This window comes from Lemur catta, chromosome 3 (assembly GCF_020740605.2).
Source record: "Lemur catta isolate mLemCat1 chromosome 3, mLemCat1.pri, whole genome shotgun sequence".
NCBI classification, from domain to species: Eukaryota; Metazoa; Chordata; class Mammalia; order Primates; family Lemuridae; genus Lemur; species Lemur catta.
In genome coordinates, this window is record NC_059130.1 from 95,412,419 (window position 1) to 95,429,459 (window position 17,041).

At 39.5% G+C, this 17,041-nt stretch overlaps 1 protein-coding gene across 6 annotated transcripts in view; it reads right to left on the reverse strand.

The window, feature by feature from the left end:
* Window positions 1–15,063, reverse strand: part of CCDC30 (coiled-coil domain containing 30) — a 134,358-nt gene extending 119,295 nt beyond the window's left edge. For 4 of the 6 annotated variants that reach the window (XM_045545711.1, XM_045545708.1, XM_045545712.1 and 1 more), the window contains exons 1-3: window positions 14,479–15,063; window positions 5,691–5,870; window positions 2,757–2,877 (exon numbers count right to left, since the gene is read on the reverse strand). In XM_045545711.1, coding sequence (XP_045401667.1) covers window positions 2,757–2,877; window positions 5,691–5,708 — 139 coding nt within the window. In that variant the 5' untranslated portion in view covers window positions 5,709–5,870; window positions 14,479–15,063. Of the gene's footprint in view, window positions 1–2,756; window positions 2,878–5,690; window positions 5,871–11,235; window positions 12,038–14,478 lie in introns of those variants that run through there. The other 2 variants (XM_045545710.1, XM_045545709.1) reach the window with 2 other exon arrangements.
* Window positions 15,064–17,041: the final 1,978 nt, after the last annotated feature.

Here is a 17,041-nt window from a genome sequence, read left to right on the forward strand (position 1 = left end):
TCCAGCTTCTACACCATTTCTTCATTCCCCTTTACAGCAAAGCTTTAAGAAAGGATAAACCATACCTGTATCTCCTCTTCCTCTCCCTCTGCTTTCCTGAATTCACTCTGATCAGGCTTTCATATCCACCACTCCACAGAGACAGCTCTTGCCAGGTTACTAATGACGTCTATGTGGCCAAATCTAATGGTCAATTATCAGTCCTCATTTCACATAGACTATCTGTGGCATTTGATCCAGTTGTTCACATCCTTTTCTTAAAGCACTTTCATCATTTCTCTTCTGGGACACCACAGTCTGCTGGTTTTTCTCCTACCTTGTGTGCCACCACTTCTCAGACTACTTTGCTGATTTCTTTTTTTTTTTCCTTTGCTGATTTCTAACCTTGCCAATCTCTAACCATTGGAATGCCTAGGGTCCACATTGGACCTCTTCTTTTCTCCATCTATATTCACTCTCTAGGTTATCTCTGACAGTCCCAAGGCTTTGCTGATGACTCCCAAATTTCTATCTCCAGCATGCATTGCATTCCAGACATACACACAATTGCCTACTTAACATTTCCACTTGGCTGTCTATACCTCAAAATATACATGTCCAAAAGCAAACCCTTTACTGTCTCTCCCAAATTGAGTCTCCTACAATCTCTTCCCTCTGAGCAGTTGGAAACTCCAATATTCTAACTGCTCAGGCCAAAAAAGTTTGGGTCAATAGTGACTTCTCTCCTTTTCTCCCACTCAACATTAAATCCACTATCAAATTGTATTGGCTTACTTTCAAAATATATCCTTTGATTATATAGGTATTTCTGCTATGGTAGACATATGTATTATTAAAAGAAAAAAAAAACCAAACATGTATTTTGTAAAATTTTTCACTAAAAATAATAGGGCTTATTGAAAAAACATATTGGGATAAGCCACTCAAAGCCTTTGTCATTGTGTAACTGCAGTGGTGGTATAAAAAACATTGAAAATCCCAATAATTATACTGGCACATTTAAAGAGGTATGTCAAATTCCCAAAAAATAAAGGAATTCTGAAGTAAATAGAGGATTTCATCTTTTTTAAAAAGAAGTTGAGATCGCAGAGTTATGGAAACAAAGGCAAAATGCACAAGATTGGGGATATCTGTGCAATAAGCACTTCCAAGGCAAAACATGTGGCCGAAGGGAGCCCAGTGAAAGAACATGGGATGAACAGGATTCATGGACAAACTCTGAGGCTGCTGGTAGTCCAGATCATTCATGTGCTGGGAAAAACTATATATAAACCTCCACATTATAATGACATCATTCCCCCATTTACCAATCCCTCATGAGCTAAATTATGTTGTAAAAAGACATGTTGGCATCAGGACATACAGCATCTTCTGTTTCTTGCAGTATGGCAGATTAGAGCCTTGGAGCAATCCTCTTACTAGAATAACTAAAAATACTTAAAGAAATCAAAGAAAATTCTTAAAATACAACCACCAAATGAACAAAAATAGAAGGTGAACTTTCAAATCATCAGAAGAAAACTAAACCTATCCAGTGGAAGGCAAGAAAGGAAAAAAAGTGAGAGTGCAGTACATGTGAAATATGCCCTATGATTAACTCAACCTTCTCTGCACCTGAGGTTCAAAATAAAGAAACAAACTTTTTCATTAACAGACCCTTGTAAAAGGAAGTTCTAAAAGGAAAAAAAGGAAAATGATCCCAAAGGAATATCTGAGTTGCAAGAAAAAAGTGCTGAGTAAAGAAAATAATAAATGTGTGGTAAATATAATCACTGACCATATGATAATAACATCTAATATGTGGAGTTAAACAAAGGCAGAATATTCTAAAAGGATAATATCTGTATTTTCCCTTGTAGCTTTGAAGTGCTTAATAAATATTTTCTGAGTCCTTATAATACTAGTGAGGAGTTAAAAATATACCACTCTAGCATATTGACTATTTTAAGTTAAAGGCACTTGAAAAATAGCAGGTGCCAGATCATTCTGACCTTCCTTCTTTCTGTTCCTTAAAAGTAGAAGAAATTCCCATGTTGAAAGATGCCCTCCTTATACTACAAGAAAAGTAACATTCTTCCCATCAAAGACAGGAAGTTGAGAGTGAGAGAATTCTAAACAGACCTTACGAAAATAACTCTTAAGTCTCTCCATACATTTAGTTGCTTTTTCACAACTTACTATTCTTTTCCAATTCAGCATATGTGTGATTGACTCTACGTCTTTGGGTCATTTCCTTATGAGGGTTCCTGTGTCACTTAAAACTTATATTAAATAAATCTGTATGCTTTTCTCCTATTAATCTGTCTCATATCAATTTACTTCTCAGACCCAGCTGGAAAAAAACCCTGAAAGGGAAGAGAGAAAGTTTTGCCTCCCTTACTCTAGGTACTTTACAAGTTAGGTGCTACGGGGGACACAGAAACTACTAAGACAATGACATGATCTCTGCTCCAGAGGAGCTGATACAGGTAATTATGATACAGTGTGGTAAATGCTGTAATAGACACTGAAAAAAACAACCATTCTGAACTCTCTCTCACACACATTTCAGACTATTTTAGAATACATACTTTAAAAAAGGCAGGCAGAAAATACACCTAAGACATTAGAAGTACTTTTCTTGGGGTGGAATATATATACAGTAGTTTTTTCCCTCTTCCTTCTACTTTTATACATTTCCCAAATTTTCTATAATTGTCACATATTAATTTTTAGAATTAGGAAAAAATTTACATTTTCACAAAAGGAAAAATTACCCTGTTTGAGTTGGAGCGCTTTAAACTCATGTCTAAGCTGTTCGTTTTCCTTTTCATAACCATGAGAAAATGCTTCTCTTCCCTCTGTTAAGTTACAGACATGGTTTGGATAATTTTCCACCTAAAAAGAAAATAATACGTTTTCTTACTCTTAGTCTATGGCTCATATTTTAACCCATATTAAAAGCCCAGTAAATGAAAGCATCATTAAGAGACCACCATTCTATCATGACTATAATCTGAGAAATAAACAGAAAACTCAGCTTTCCTTAAGTGTGTGTCTCTCTCCCTAAACTTTCTTCCAGCTGTCTTATGCTATCACACACCATGTTTCTTGTTAGTACGATGACACACAACCACAAATTTCTGGGACAATCCCAATCACTAATATTTTTTTCTATCAACATAACATGTTTCAAATCAAGTCTTCTTATCTGTGGTTTAGGAAATATGGTCATAATACCCATGAACAGAGAAAAATCTACACAATAATTAGGCTTATACTGCTTTGCTAAAACTGATGATTAAGATGTCTTAAATGTTAATAGGAGATTACATTAAAATAAATTCTTTAAAAACTAGAAACTTTTCTTTAAAAACAGTTTCTAGTTAATATGACAGCTTCACAAAAGGTATTTATGCAGCTAATATTAATAATACATGTAGGCCAGGTGTGGTGGCTCACGCCTGTAACCCTAGCACTCTGGGAAGCCGAGGTGGGTGGATCGCTCAAGGTCAGGAGTTCGAGACCAGCCTAAGCAAGAGCGAGACCCCCGTCTCTACTAAAAATAGAAAGAAATTAGCTGGCCAACTAAAATATATATAGAAAAAATTAGCCGGGCATGGTGGCATATGCCTGTAGTCCCAGCTACTCGGGAGGCTGAGGCAGTGGGATCGCTTAAGCCTAGGAGTTTGAGGTTGCTGTGAGCTAGGCTGACGCCACGGCACTCATTCTAGCCCGGGCAACAAAGCAAGACTCTGTCTCAAAAAAAAAAAAAAAATAATAATAATAATACATGGAAAGCTAACCATATACTCCAGGGACTGTATTAAGGACATCAAATATTTAATTATTACCACAACCATATGGGACTATTACTCTCCCACTTTATGGGTAAGGAAGCAGGCTTAGAGAAGCTAAGAGACTTGCCTTGTCACAGAAGGAATAAGGGGAAGAGCTAGAATTCACAGTCAGGTGGACCAAAACCAGAGACTGAGCTCTTACTATGTCAAATGGCTTGGAAGTAAATCACCCAAATGACTGAATTGCATTTTGCTGAACTGTTTGGAAGACTTTTGGGAAACTCCTCAAAATATGTACAAAAATCTGAATAGTATAATAGGAGGAACACAAGAATTGCAGTCCAACTTTATCACTTCCTTCCTGGTAAGCTTCAGTTTCCTCCTCTTTAAAATGGCAGGAACAACATCCATTTCTAATAACAACAGCTATAATTTGTTGAATACTTGCTAGGTGCCAAGGACCTGTCTGCAATGTTTTATACACATTAACTTGTATAAACCTCACAAATCCCTTTGAAGAAGTTATTCACATCTCCATCTTACAGACATGAATTTTGAGCTCAAAGAAGTGGAGTAACTTGCCCAATGTTACACAGAACGACAACGCTAAAGGCAATTTTTTTACCCCATCTGCCTAACGTTAAAGTTCATGCTTTATTATGCTATACTGCTTTTTGTTCTAACGGAGCTGCATTCTTCATGAATTTGGAAATTGGATTGTCCTTTAAGAACTAAATTTAAAAATCAGTAAGTTACCTGCATGAGCTAAGATGTGGAAACACAGCAGAGTGATTTCCAGGCAACCTGAGAGAATTCATTAGCTCATTTAAAGAAAGAGTGTGCCAGAAAGTAGGTTGATCAGTACTGGAAACATCAAAAAGAGATAACAGAGTACAAAAATGGCATTATCTACTCATCCAAGCTCTAGGTGCTCTGGTCCTAGGATATAAGAGGTCCAGAAATGAAGGTAGGTATAGATAGCCCAGTTACAGAAATCTGGCTATCTCAGACAGTGCTATAAAAATGTAGAATCATTTGTTCATCAAATAACCATCTGATTAAAATTTGGCTTCCCATGTAAAGTACTTGTAAGAGAATGCATCAGCCACCAGAAACATGTGTCTGGTTCTTCTGGCAATTATATTTCTTTTTGTCAATTAGTAAGTGGTTGTCTATTTTTCTTTTTCTTTTCTTTTCTTTTTTTTTTTTTGAGAAAGAGTCTCACTCTGTTGCCCGGGCTAGAGTGCCATGGCGTCAGCCTAGCTCACAGCAACCTCAAACTCCTGGGCTCAAGCAATCCTTCTGCCTCAGCCTCCCAAGTAGCTGGGACTGCAGGCATGCGCCACCATGCCCGGCTAATTTTTTCTATATATTTTTAGTTGTCCAGCTAATTTCTATTTTTAGTAGAGACGGGGGCTCAAACTCCTGAGCTCAAACGATCCACCCGCCTCGGCCTCCCAGAGTGCTAGGATTACAGGCGTGAGCCATCGTGCCAGCCAGTTGTCTGTTTTTCTACAAACGTCTCTAAGAGTTTGGTAAACACAAGCCCATCTTTGAGGAGCACATTCTCTGACAGTATGCTGACTGATCAGGTTTCTAAGTCTTCAAAGAATCACGTGGAAAGTCAGCTCCTGAGACAAGGATGACTTTGCCAAGACAATGAAAGCTACCTTGAGCAGACCTGTTTGGATGTTCAATCAGTCATCACTGGGCAACATCCTGTACATATACTCTACTGGAAACCAATACAGACTGTTGCCATGTTTCATTTAAAAAACAAAATCCATACATACGGGTGCTTTGCAAACTATACAACAGTGATATTCAAATGTTAGTTTTTAATGCATTAATTTAATGAAGGACAATGAACAACACCACAGGCATCTTTAAAACTTTGTTATTAGCTCTTACTTCTTTCGTTTCTTCCATGTGCTTCCTTGTAAGCTCTTCTACATTTCTGGAAGCAGTCCTCAGTCTGTCTTCACTGTGCTAGAATAAGTACCAGACAAATGGAATTGTCCTTCTGTAGTTGCCAGGTTCAATTCCTTCTTTCTCAAGATGGTGAAGTATGTCTTCTAAATGAACTTTTCCCTTGATAGAAGAGATAAGCACATGTGTATGTACACATACACACATACAACTGAGGAAACAAGAAATGTAATATGTGTATATGCCTAGAGTTAGACTCCCCACAAAGTATATTGTAGTTTTCCTATTAATTGCTGTTATCTAGTTATAATGAGCACTTAAACAGCTGACAATATCAACAAATTTAAAGCTTTGAACAACTTTATAATATCTTCTAAAATAACAAATGAGGATACAATATATTTAATGCAAATTCTCTATAATAAAGTGTTTGAAAAAAAATACAAGCCTTTCTGTCTACGCGTTCTGAAGTTTGCAACTTAATAATCTGAAAATCTCCCAAAGGGATCTTGTTTTGTTTTGTTTTGTTTTTAATAAAATCCAAAGGCTTTTTTCCTCTTACTGAAAATTTAGAAATAAAAGGACTCTTCTGGGAGTTGGAAAGCCCCCAATTCTGAACTATCAACAAATGATTTTACTTGCAAAATGTATTATAATTTATGTTGACTTCTAAGTCATTCAGCTGTCTTCCAAAACTTCTTGATCTAAGCCTGCCATCAATATTGTGTTTAATTTTCTTAGATTGCAAGTAATCAATCATGCACAGCTTGCACTACGACAGTATGTGAAAGGTAATTATCTGCTGATTGAAGTGTTATCTGTGTTACTAGAACTACTATGAACAGGAATTGCTGTTATAATCAAATACAACTTTTAATCAAGTTAATCTGACCCAAATTATAGTGATAGACAAAATTGTTATTGTACTGCAGAAAGTCCACATAAAATATTCAGTTTTGCTCTTTTAAAAGCAAAACCGTGTTTTTTTTATTTTTCTCCTTTGATTGCTAAGTTTTCCAGAGTCTAACCATTTTCACATCAACAGTTTTTGTGGACAATATATAAAGTTTTAATTATCATCTGATATTCATACTGATGGAAAAGGACCCAGGTTTCAATCCTTGCATTTCCATGGGTCCTCCTTGTGACTTATAACTAAAAATCTTCTCTTGTTCTCCCCCAGCCCCCATCATCTGGTCCCCACTCATATCCTCCTCCCCACAAGGACTCTGAGCATCATACAAAAAAACGTGGATTTTGGGGGGGGGGGTTGTTTTTTCTTTCTTTCTTTCTTTTTTTTTTTTTTGAGACAGAGTCTTTCTTAGTTGCCCCGGCTAGAGTGTAGTGGCATCATCGTAGCTCACTGCAACCTCAAACTCTTGGGGTCAAGTGATCCTCCTGCCTCAGCCTCCTGAGTAGCTGGGACTACAGGTGTGTGCCACCATGCCTGGCTAATTTTTATATTTTTCGTAGAGACTGGGTCTACCTCTTGCTCAGGCTGATCTCAAACTCCTGAAGGGACCCTCCCACCTCAGCCTCCCACAGTGCTAGGATTACAGGTGCGAGCCACCATGCCTATCCAAGTTACTTGTGGCTTTAGTCCTGGGTAGCAGAAAGCCCAAGACACTAAAACTATGTAGCATCCTACAAGGACTACTTGGCAATATGGGAAAATGCTAATGTTATAATGGTAAGAGAAAAAGTAGAATACAAAAGTATAACTATGTGAAAACCAAAAAGACAGAGACTGGAAGCAAATACATTATAGTGTTAAAAAGCATACTTTAAAAGTTGTCATAAACTGATAAGATTGTGAGTGATTAGAAAATAAATGCTTAATTTATTTTAAGTTAATTAATGTTATTATAAGTCCTGTAATGGGGGTTGTTTGCTCCCACAGAACAGCATAATCCCCATGCTGCAAGGGTGGAGTGGGAGAGTCTTAGGTTGGAGGAAGTTGAAAGGAAAAAGAGACAGAGAATATTGAAAATACCTTTGGATCCTCAGCTTCTGGTTTATTTGGGGTAGCAGAGGGTAAGCTGGGATGTAGGAAGAGGGGGCTTGCTACTCAGGACAGTGCAGGCTTCAGGTCACTATCTAAATGCGTGACTCCTCCACTTGATCATGCTCCTCCACTTGATCATGTTCCTCCCAAAGCCTCCCAAAGTCTGCACTCTATTTAGCCACACACCCCATGGCTATATCTGACCCCTTATCATAACCCAAACTAATGCTGAAACCCTGCAATCATAAATTCCAAATGTCCCTCTCTGACCAGCACCTTCTATGCTTCCTGCTCCTTCTTTTTTCTTAATTGTTGTAAAATATACATAACCTAAAATTTACTATTTTAACCATTTTTAAGTATACAGTTCAGTGGCATTAAGTACAATCAAAACACTGTCCAACCATTACCACTATCCGTTTCCTGAACTTTTTCATTATCCCAAAGAGAAACTCTGTACCAGAAACAATAACTTCCTATTCCCCTATTCCCCAGCCCATGGTAACCTCTACTTTCTGTCTTTATAAATCTGCCTACTTTTGGTAACTCAGGTAAGTGGAATCATACAATATTTGTCCTTTGGCTTATTTTACTCAGCATAATGTCTTCAAGGTTCACCCATGTTGTGGCATGTATCAGAGTTTCATTTTTTTAAGGCTGAATAATATTCCATTTTATGTATACACCACATTTTGTTCATACATTCATCTGTTTATGGACATTCTACTGTTTCCACCTTTTGATGATTATGAATGATGCTGCTATGAACACTGGTGTACAAGTATCTGTTTGAGTACTTGCTTTCAATTGTTTGGTGTACATACCTAGGAGTGGAATTGCTACATACATAATTCTACGTTTACCTTTTGAGGAACTGTCATACTATCTTCCACTGCAGCTGGACCATTTTACATTCCCACCAGCAATGCAGAAGGGTTCCAATTTCTGCACATCCTTGCCAACATTTATTATTTTTTGTTTCTTTTTTTAAAAATAGCCATTCTAATGGGTGTGAAGTGATTATTGCTCTCTTAAATTGTACTTATTCTACAATTACAGTGAGAACCTCCAGTCTCTGGACTATTACATCCCCTTTCAAACTACAAGACACTCTTTGGCTTCATTTGTTTCCTGCTCAAGCCTAGACCCAACTGTTGATCATTTCAAACAATCCCTCACCAATGTCCCCAATTATCTTACCCCTCGCTCCACCTTCCTTGCAAATCTCAGCCCAGGAAAAGTTCAATCATTTGACTATTCTCTACCTATTTTAGGTTGCTGAGTTTTGGTAGAGAAAAATCAAACAAGTATGCAGACTGGAAACACTACAAATTCATGGTCTCCAGCCTGAGCCAAGTTTCTCAATGCTGGGTCATTTATGAGTTGCCAGCTTCTGCTACCATTTCACTCAGCAACTATTCAAAACTTTCACCTCTCATCAAATTGCAAATCCCACCTCTCCCCTCACTCTTGGCAGATGAACTTGTCTCCCACAACATTAATAAAACTAAGGTCATAAAATTCTGTCAGCTTCTTCCCCTATTACCAATGTATCAGCCTTCATCTTCACACATTCTGTCTTCTTTCCCTTCTCAGTGGAAATGCTTTCCATCCTCCCGATCAAGGCTAATCCTTTTTTTTACCTGTGTTCTAGGTCCCATCCCATACTGCTTCCTCAGGGAAGCATTTGCTTTTCTGTATGTTTATTACCTCCCTCTCTGCTGATCTCTTGCCCTCAAGCTCAAGATGTCTCTGATCTTAAAAATAAAGATACAAAAACAACCTCTGTTGGCCCCACCATATCCCTCCCTAGCAATTGTCCTCTTTTGGACAATCTGTCTACCACAATTACTGCATTTTGGCTTCTGCTGTTAACACTGTACTCAAATTATCAGTCAACAATGAACTCAAAATGCCACCTCCGATTGGCCCCATTTCTGTTCTTTTTACATATGATCTCCCTGCAGTACCTGTTGACTCTTTTCCTGAAAATGTTTCCTTTCTGTTCTGTGATGTCACTTTCTCCTGTTTTGACTCTTCTCTAGCCTTTCCTTCTCAGTGTTTTTTCCGGGCTTCTCCTCTTCTACAGGCCTTTCTTTTCTTTTTTTTTTTTTTTTTGAGACAGAGTCTCACTTTGTTTTCCGGGCTAGAGTGAGTGCCGTGGCGTCAGGCTAGCTCACAGCAACCTTAAACTCCTGCACTTAAGCGATCCTACTGCCTCAGCCTCCCGAGTAACTGGGACTACAGGCATGTGCCACCATGCCCGGCTAATTTTTTCTATATATATTTTTAGTTGTCCAGCTAATTTCTTTCTATTTTTAGTAGAGACGGGGGTCTTGCTCTTGCTCAGGCTGGTCTCGAACTCCTGAGCAATCCACTAGCCTCGGCCTCACAGAGTGCTAGGATTACAGGTGTGAGCCACCGTGCCCGGCCTATAGGTCTTTCAAATGCTTCTATTTGCCTTTGGCTCTCTGCCCTTCTTACTACCACGGTGATTAACAGCTTGGCCACAGGAGTCTGACATACCTCAGTTCAAACCCTGGCTTCACCACTTCGTAGCTATATGACTTAGACAAGTCACATAACTGCTTAGAATTTTCATTCCCCCATCTACAAAACAGGGGTGATAGTTATGCCTACTTCATTGGGTTGTTAGGAAGATTAAATAATAATTCACCTCTGCTATGTTCCAGATCTATCTAGAAAAGTGGCAGGGAACAGAAACACATTGAATTTAGAACAAATACAGGTGAGCGTGGCAGAGACTGTCAATTGTCCTTTAATACTTATTCTGCCCTTCTTCCATAGAAACAAGGCATTTAGTTTTTTGACTGGTCACAATATAAGGCTGCCTTCTTTACTGCTAGATAAAACCAGGTGACTAAGTTCTAACCAATGGGATGTACATGGAATTGTGTGCTGCTTCTGGAAAGTGTCCTTAAAGGAAGTGTCCTTTCTCCTTTCTACTGGCTGGAATTCAGACAATACAGCTGAGGCTTAAGCAGCCACCCTGGACACGATATGGTGGAAAAAACATGTGTGGATAATATAATATCATGAGAGAAGAAACCTGCATCCCTGAGAATTTAAAGATGCTACCCTCCCAGTTATAGATTGCCACCTTCTTGACTTTTATGTGGGAAATAAATTTATTTTTCAAACAATTATTATTTTAAGCTTTCTGTCCCTCACAGCCAGCCAATCCCAACTACTACAGGAGGGTTATTGAATAGATAAGATACAAGGACATATGCTGGAAACTAAATGTGGCTACACAGCAATTGGATATGGAACTAGACAGCCACTACTGTCTCTCCTGACCCATGAGGTCTTTTGTCTCTGGGTTTCCCTGTGAGTCTGCTCCTCTGGCTTCTCTACAGGGGTGGACATTCTCTGCCTTACTCATCAGCAAGGCTGTAAACAGCCATTCAAGTTCTAAGCCTATGTGACTTTTTGGATTAAGCCCTTTCTTTGTATCTCTTCATTCAAATTTTTAAAGAGAAACAATTATTTGTTGCTTACCCAATAGGCTGTGCCCTCCTCTCTGAAGTTAGTTACGTGTATTCCTCATTCAGTCAGTTGTGCATGAAATGGGTTGGAAGTAGGGATGTAAATATGGCCACTGAAGCCTACTCTTTAAGCAAAGATCGGTGGAGAGATGCAAGTTCTAGAGAAGAGGCTATAGGCTAGGAGGGAATTATAGAATGAGTTGCCATTTAAGACCGATGCATGTCCAACTATCTAGTGAACAACTCTGCTTGAAAAATCCATTTGTCTTTCCCTCCTCCTCCTGTATTCACAGTTAAAATCACCATCAATACAGTTTCCCAAGCCAGAAATCTGGGAGCCATCCTTGACCTCTCTTTCTTATTCATCCTACTCTCCTACACAACCAGTCACTGAATTTGTAGTACCTCTTTTATCATTTTCTAACTCATCCTCTCCATGTCTACAGTTGCTGCTTTATTTAGGCTCTCCTCACTATTTGCTCAGTTTAGTGTAATAGCATCCTTAACTGATGTTCCCGCTGCCAGCCTGGCCCCCGTCCAATCTGTGCTGAGCAAAGCTCCAGACTGATCCTCCTGAATGCAAATTACATGCTGCTTAACATTCTTACTGCTTTCAGGCAGAGTTCAAACTCCTTAGCTGGCACCAGAGATTCTTCACGGTCTGATTCCTGCCAGTTTCTCCAGTCTTCTGCCACTCCTTGACATTAACCCTTCATGTCAGTATACTTAATGATCCCCATGATCCTGCTTACATATATTTCTATGACTTTCAACAGTCAGGTCCCTCTGCCTGGAATCGTGCTATGACATCCCAGAACAATTTTTTTTTTTTTTTGAGATAGGGTCTCGCTCTGTTGGTTGAGCTACAGCACAGTGGTGTCATCATAGCTCACTGCAGCCTCAAATTCCTGGGCTGGGCGCAAGCGATCCTCCTGCCTCAGCTTCCAAGCAGCTGGGACTACAGGCATGCACCACCATGCCTGGCTGACAGAACAAACATTTTTCCAGTGGATTTACTGAGACCTAATGGTAGGAACTGGAAAATTCTAATAAAGCAGATCTTGAGGTAATATAAATCTGTTCTTTGAATTATACACGCTCTGACATCTAAACTGTACCTACAATTGCCCACATAGCAAAGTATACAAGAATACTATTCTCTCCAAAGTAGATACTGAATAAATGCTCATTAAATATCTTAAAAATCCATTCTGTGGAATGAAGTGCATCCTCTAGTGTTTTTAGGGCTACAAAAACTTCTAGATGTAAACAATAAGGTGGTAAAGCTGTCAAACTGAGACAGAGTCAAAGAATTTTAAACAGGAAGAGGGCAAGAAGAATGGATGCAATCATTTCTACTTGCCCTTTTTTCTCCTAGCAGGTGCCCTCCAACCACAGCACAGGGGGCAGGAGCATCCCTCATGCCACAGCACATCTCCTAGCTCTAAGAAAATGATAAGTTTTTGATCCCATGGTCTTTGAGTGACACTAGGGAAAAGTAGATAGCATGGCCACAAACACTGAAATATTTAGTCAGGTCACTTTTCACCCTTCTTTCTTCCATCTACACAAATATAATTTAAAACTCAGAGACATCTTAAATACAATACATATTATGCACAGTGTCTTCCTTTTCAATTCCCAAATAAAATGAAAAATATACCTTTTCAAGAAGTTGAAAATGTTTAAAATATAAAATTAAATGAAAAAGAAAGGCACAATGTACACTATAACTATGTAACAGTGTACACATGAGCAAGGACTGACTGACACAGAACAGAAAAATGAACTGTTGATATGTTAGGACAGTTTCTCAACCTTGGCACTGTTGACATTTTGGGCTGGATAATTGCTGTGGGCACTGTTCTGTGATAGTAGGATGCATAGCAGCATCTTTGGCCTCTTCCAACTAGATACCAGTAGCACATCCCCAGTTGTGACAACTAAAAATGTTTCCATACATTGCCAAATGTCTCTTAGGGGCAAAACCACCCCCCAGGATAGAACAGTACTAGAGTAAGGGGAAAATGTTTTTTAAGTGTCTGTTAACCTTGCTATTCAACAAATATACATTGGAAAAGGAAAGGAAAGCTCCTTACAATGTAGCATCTAACAGCTTCTTTTTTCAAGAGTAGAATCTATTCAGTTCCCATTTGATGCGTAAAACTGAAAAAGCTGCAGTACTTTTCTTTTCCAATCTATTAATATTATAGAAGAGAAAGCTGAATTTCTTAGTATTTGGAAGCTTGACCTGGTTCTAAGCATGAGACATCACAAATAACTGCTTCAATTGGCCTGAGAAATAAAAATATCCAAATCATTATATCCCCCAAAGTACCTGTTATAGTAAAACTGTACATTTTGTGTATCCTCAAAATAGGTTTATATCTAAACCTGAATACTGAAGAAGAAATAGTAAGACTCAACAAGGAACACATATTTTAAGACAAATTAAATCAAGTTGTCCAAGCTAAAATGAAATTGCACTGGATCTAAATTAATCTTATTTTGTATTTAAGGCCCTCTGTTGCAGTCTTTTTAGGGCTATTATGCCCATTCCCTTGCCAAAAATATTTATTTTCAATCAATCCTCCTTATTATTTGTTTCTTGACTCATATAACACAGATTGTTTTCTGATTCAGAAACTAACATGAAAAGAAAGCACAAGAACTATTTCAAGGATCTCTTCTGCAGAAAATTCTATCATATCCCCAGGTGTTGGGTTCATATGGGCTTCAAGTTGAAATTCTCTCTTACACAATCATTTTGAATGACCTTTTCATATGTATAAACACATCACTAAAATTTATGCCTAACATGGTATTCACTTAAACAAGGAACAACCTTCTTTCATTATATGATCATGAAATGGGCCCCAAACTGCAATTTTTCTCCTCCATTTTCAAAACACACTAGGCTTGCAGTAATTTAATGTTTACATTTACCAAGGTGCACTTCTCCATTCTAGTCTCTAGTTTAGCTAAGACGTAAAGCTTGCCATAGTGCAGAGAAACAGAGAAAATCTTCCCAATGGTCGTAGAGCTGGAGAAGGCAAAATACTTAGCTACACAAAGCATTGCAGCAGGAAAGCAGAAGGAGATGGTCTACAGATAACAGAGGTGGTAGAGACTAATGGACATTCAACAATGTGCAGCGTGGACAGCAAAGGGTGAAAATGGCTTTGGAACAAACTGGTGCTCAGAGTGATGACAGAAGTGGATGAGGTTATAGCTTGAAAGGCAGAAAGTAACTGACTTGATGACCTCTGATGCTGAGAAACAAAAGGCCTCCAAAGCTTCATCGGAATTCAAGGTTATGCATGACGAACATCGGCCAAAAAAGCAGAAAACGGCAGTTCTTTGTTCGCGGGTCTACAAGCAGGGGAAAACTGTGCCTCCGTGGACTTTGTAGTGTCCTGGACCTGGTGCAGTCTGTCCAGGGGTGCCTCTCCTCACCTGTAAAGTTAGAAAAAGAACGCCTACCCAACTCACTGAGGGTGTTCCAAGCTCACTGTAAATAAGAGCAGCACCCTAATACTAAAGGTCTGTGGCAGCCGGGTCCGGGGGAAGCGGGCGAATCCTTCCTCAGGCAGAATCACTCCAGCCGGGGCCGAGAACGGCCAGGTCAGGAGGGGCTCTCCTGCTATAGTTTCGGGCCATACTGTGGCGAGAAGAGGAAGAGACCTGGAATGCGGAAAAGAGGGAAGAATGGGTGCGTTCCTCCTTGGGGCTGAGGCAGAAACCTTAGGAACCAGGCTGGAAATCTTCTTTTGGAGGGTGCGGCCAGGGTCCCAAGGTCGCTCGGCTCCGAGCCGCTGTGCTAGGAACGACAGGTGCCTACCGAGACCCGGGCGTCATAGCAACCGCGCTCGGCGCACAGTCGCACGGCGTCCTTCCGGCGGGAACCATAGATACGACGCACGCCATTGGCTCCAGGGACTGCTCTTCCTATAGAGACCATTGTTACGGCTCATACCATTGGTCTTTGGGTGGCGGGGCGGAGTTGTCTCCGCAGTATTGATCCTACGGCTCATTCCATTGGCTTTGGAGATGGCGGCAGCCATGGTAACGGTAAGGCGAGCACGTGCAACTTAGAAGCCGCAACTTGTCACAGGTCCGTCTCATTCTCAAAGCGCTTCCTGTCAGGCTTTATCTAGAGCCCCGGCCCACTAAGCTTATATTTATTTTTCTAGAAGTTACTTCATTGTTAAAGTGGCGGGACTGCTAGGTCAGGAGTTCTGAATTTTAGGCCTAGCTCTGTCACTAACCACGTGGGGCACTCAAGATAAATCACACCACTTTTGGACACACCCGGCTTAATGAAAAAAGAAACTGGGCTTGGCCAGAATTATCCTTAAGGCTGAAGCCCTTCAGAAGTCCTAAGCACTGAAAATTTGATTTAGTTGAACCATAATATCACACACTTATGTAATGCAAAGTAAAAATTTCTAGGCTGGGTGCGGTGCCTCACGCCTGTAATCCTAGCACTTGGGAGGCCAAAGCAGAAGGATCTGTAAAGGCCAGGAGTTCGAGACCAGCCTGGGTAACATAGTGAGACCTCTGTCTCTACAAAAAATAAATAATAATTAGCTGGGATTGGTGGCACGGGCCCGTAGTCTCAGCTACTCAGGAGGTTGAGGCGGAGGTCACTTGAGCCCAGGAGTTCGAGGTTACAGTAAGCTATGATCATGTCGCTGCACTCCAACCTGGAAAAGAGAGCAAGACCCTGCCTAAAAAAAATTTTTTCTAAATGACACAAAATTTAACTTAGGCTAAATTTTGTCACCTTTTTAGATGCTCTTATTGCAAGATCCTAGTTATCAAAACTCGATTTTACTAATCTTTGGGGAGCCCTTGCTTTGCTCCCAAACACTACTTAACATTTCTTGATCTTATTCTAGTTCCCCAAGGGGATACTTTCCAAATTTTTGCTGGTTTTACTTGCATGATCCAGATGGATCTTACTCTTTACTTTGTATAAGTGCTTCAACCTCTCCCCACCCCACCCCACCTGTAGCACCAGACCTCTTGCAGGTGTTTTTTCTGATCTAAAATGAGCACCATGACTACCTGCAGCCCACTTAACTCCTATTTGTCAGTTTAAGCATTGCCTATCCAGGGAAACATCCTTTGGTCCTCCAATCTAGATCAGGTTCCTTCTTACTTACTCTCAACTCACAGTCCTTTTCTTTCTTTCTTTACACACTTCCATTTGCTTTCAACACACACAAACTCTTGGAAATTTACTTTTGTGTAAATACTCTTAAGTACTCTACATAGAAACTAAATTTCTATTTCGTGGAAAACACTTTAAATAATTTCATGTAAAGTAATGATTGCTGCTTTTAAGCATTAACAAAAAAGGATATGAAATGGTTCCTAAGAGAAGGAATAATTATGGCAAAAACAAACATTAAGATCACTGTTAGTTTTGACTCCACTTATCACCATTGTACATTATCATTGTACTGATGACAGTCATCATCCAATTAAGCTATGAAATGTAGGGAAGAAAATTAATCTTTTACTTCCTGCACCATCAGTACCGTAGCCACGGCTGACAACCTGCTACTTTTGAGGTTTTGCACACTGGACCTGAAGTTCACATAAAATCTCTGTTCAAAGGGACTACTGCAGTTATTTTTCCTCTGCTCAAGGTCCTACTTTCTGATTTAATGAAGTATTTCAGTGTATCTTGGCGGTTCTGTTCAAATCTTCTCAATTAAAATTTACTGTACCTCTATTAACAGTCAGACACATTGAACTACCCTTCCCAATTCACTCCATCAAATATTGTGAATTGTATTTTAAATTTTTTG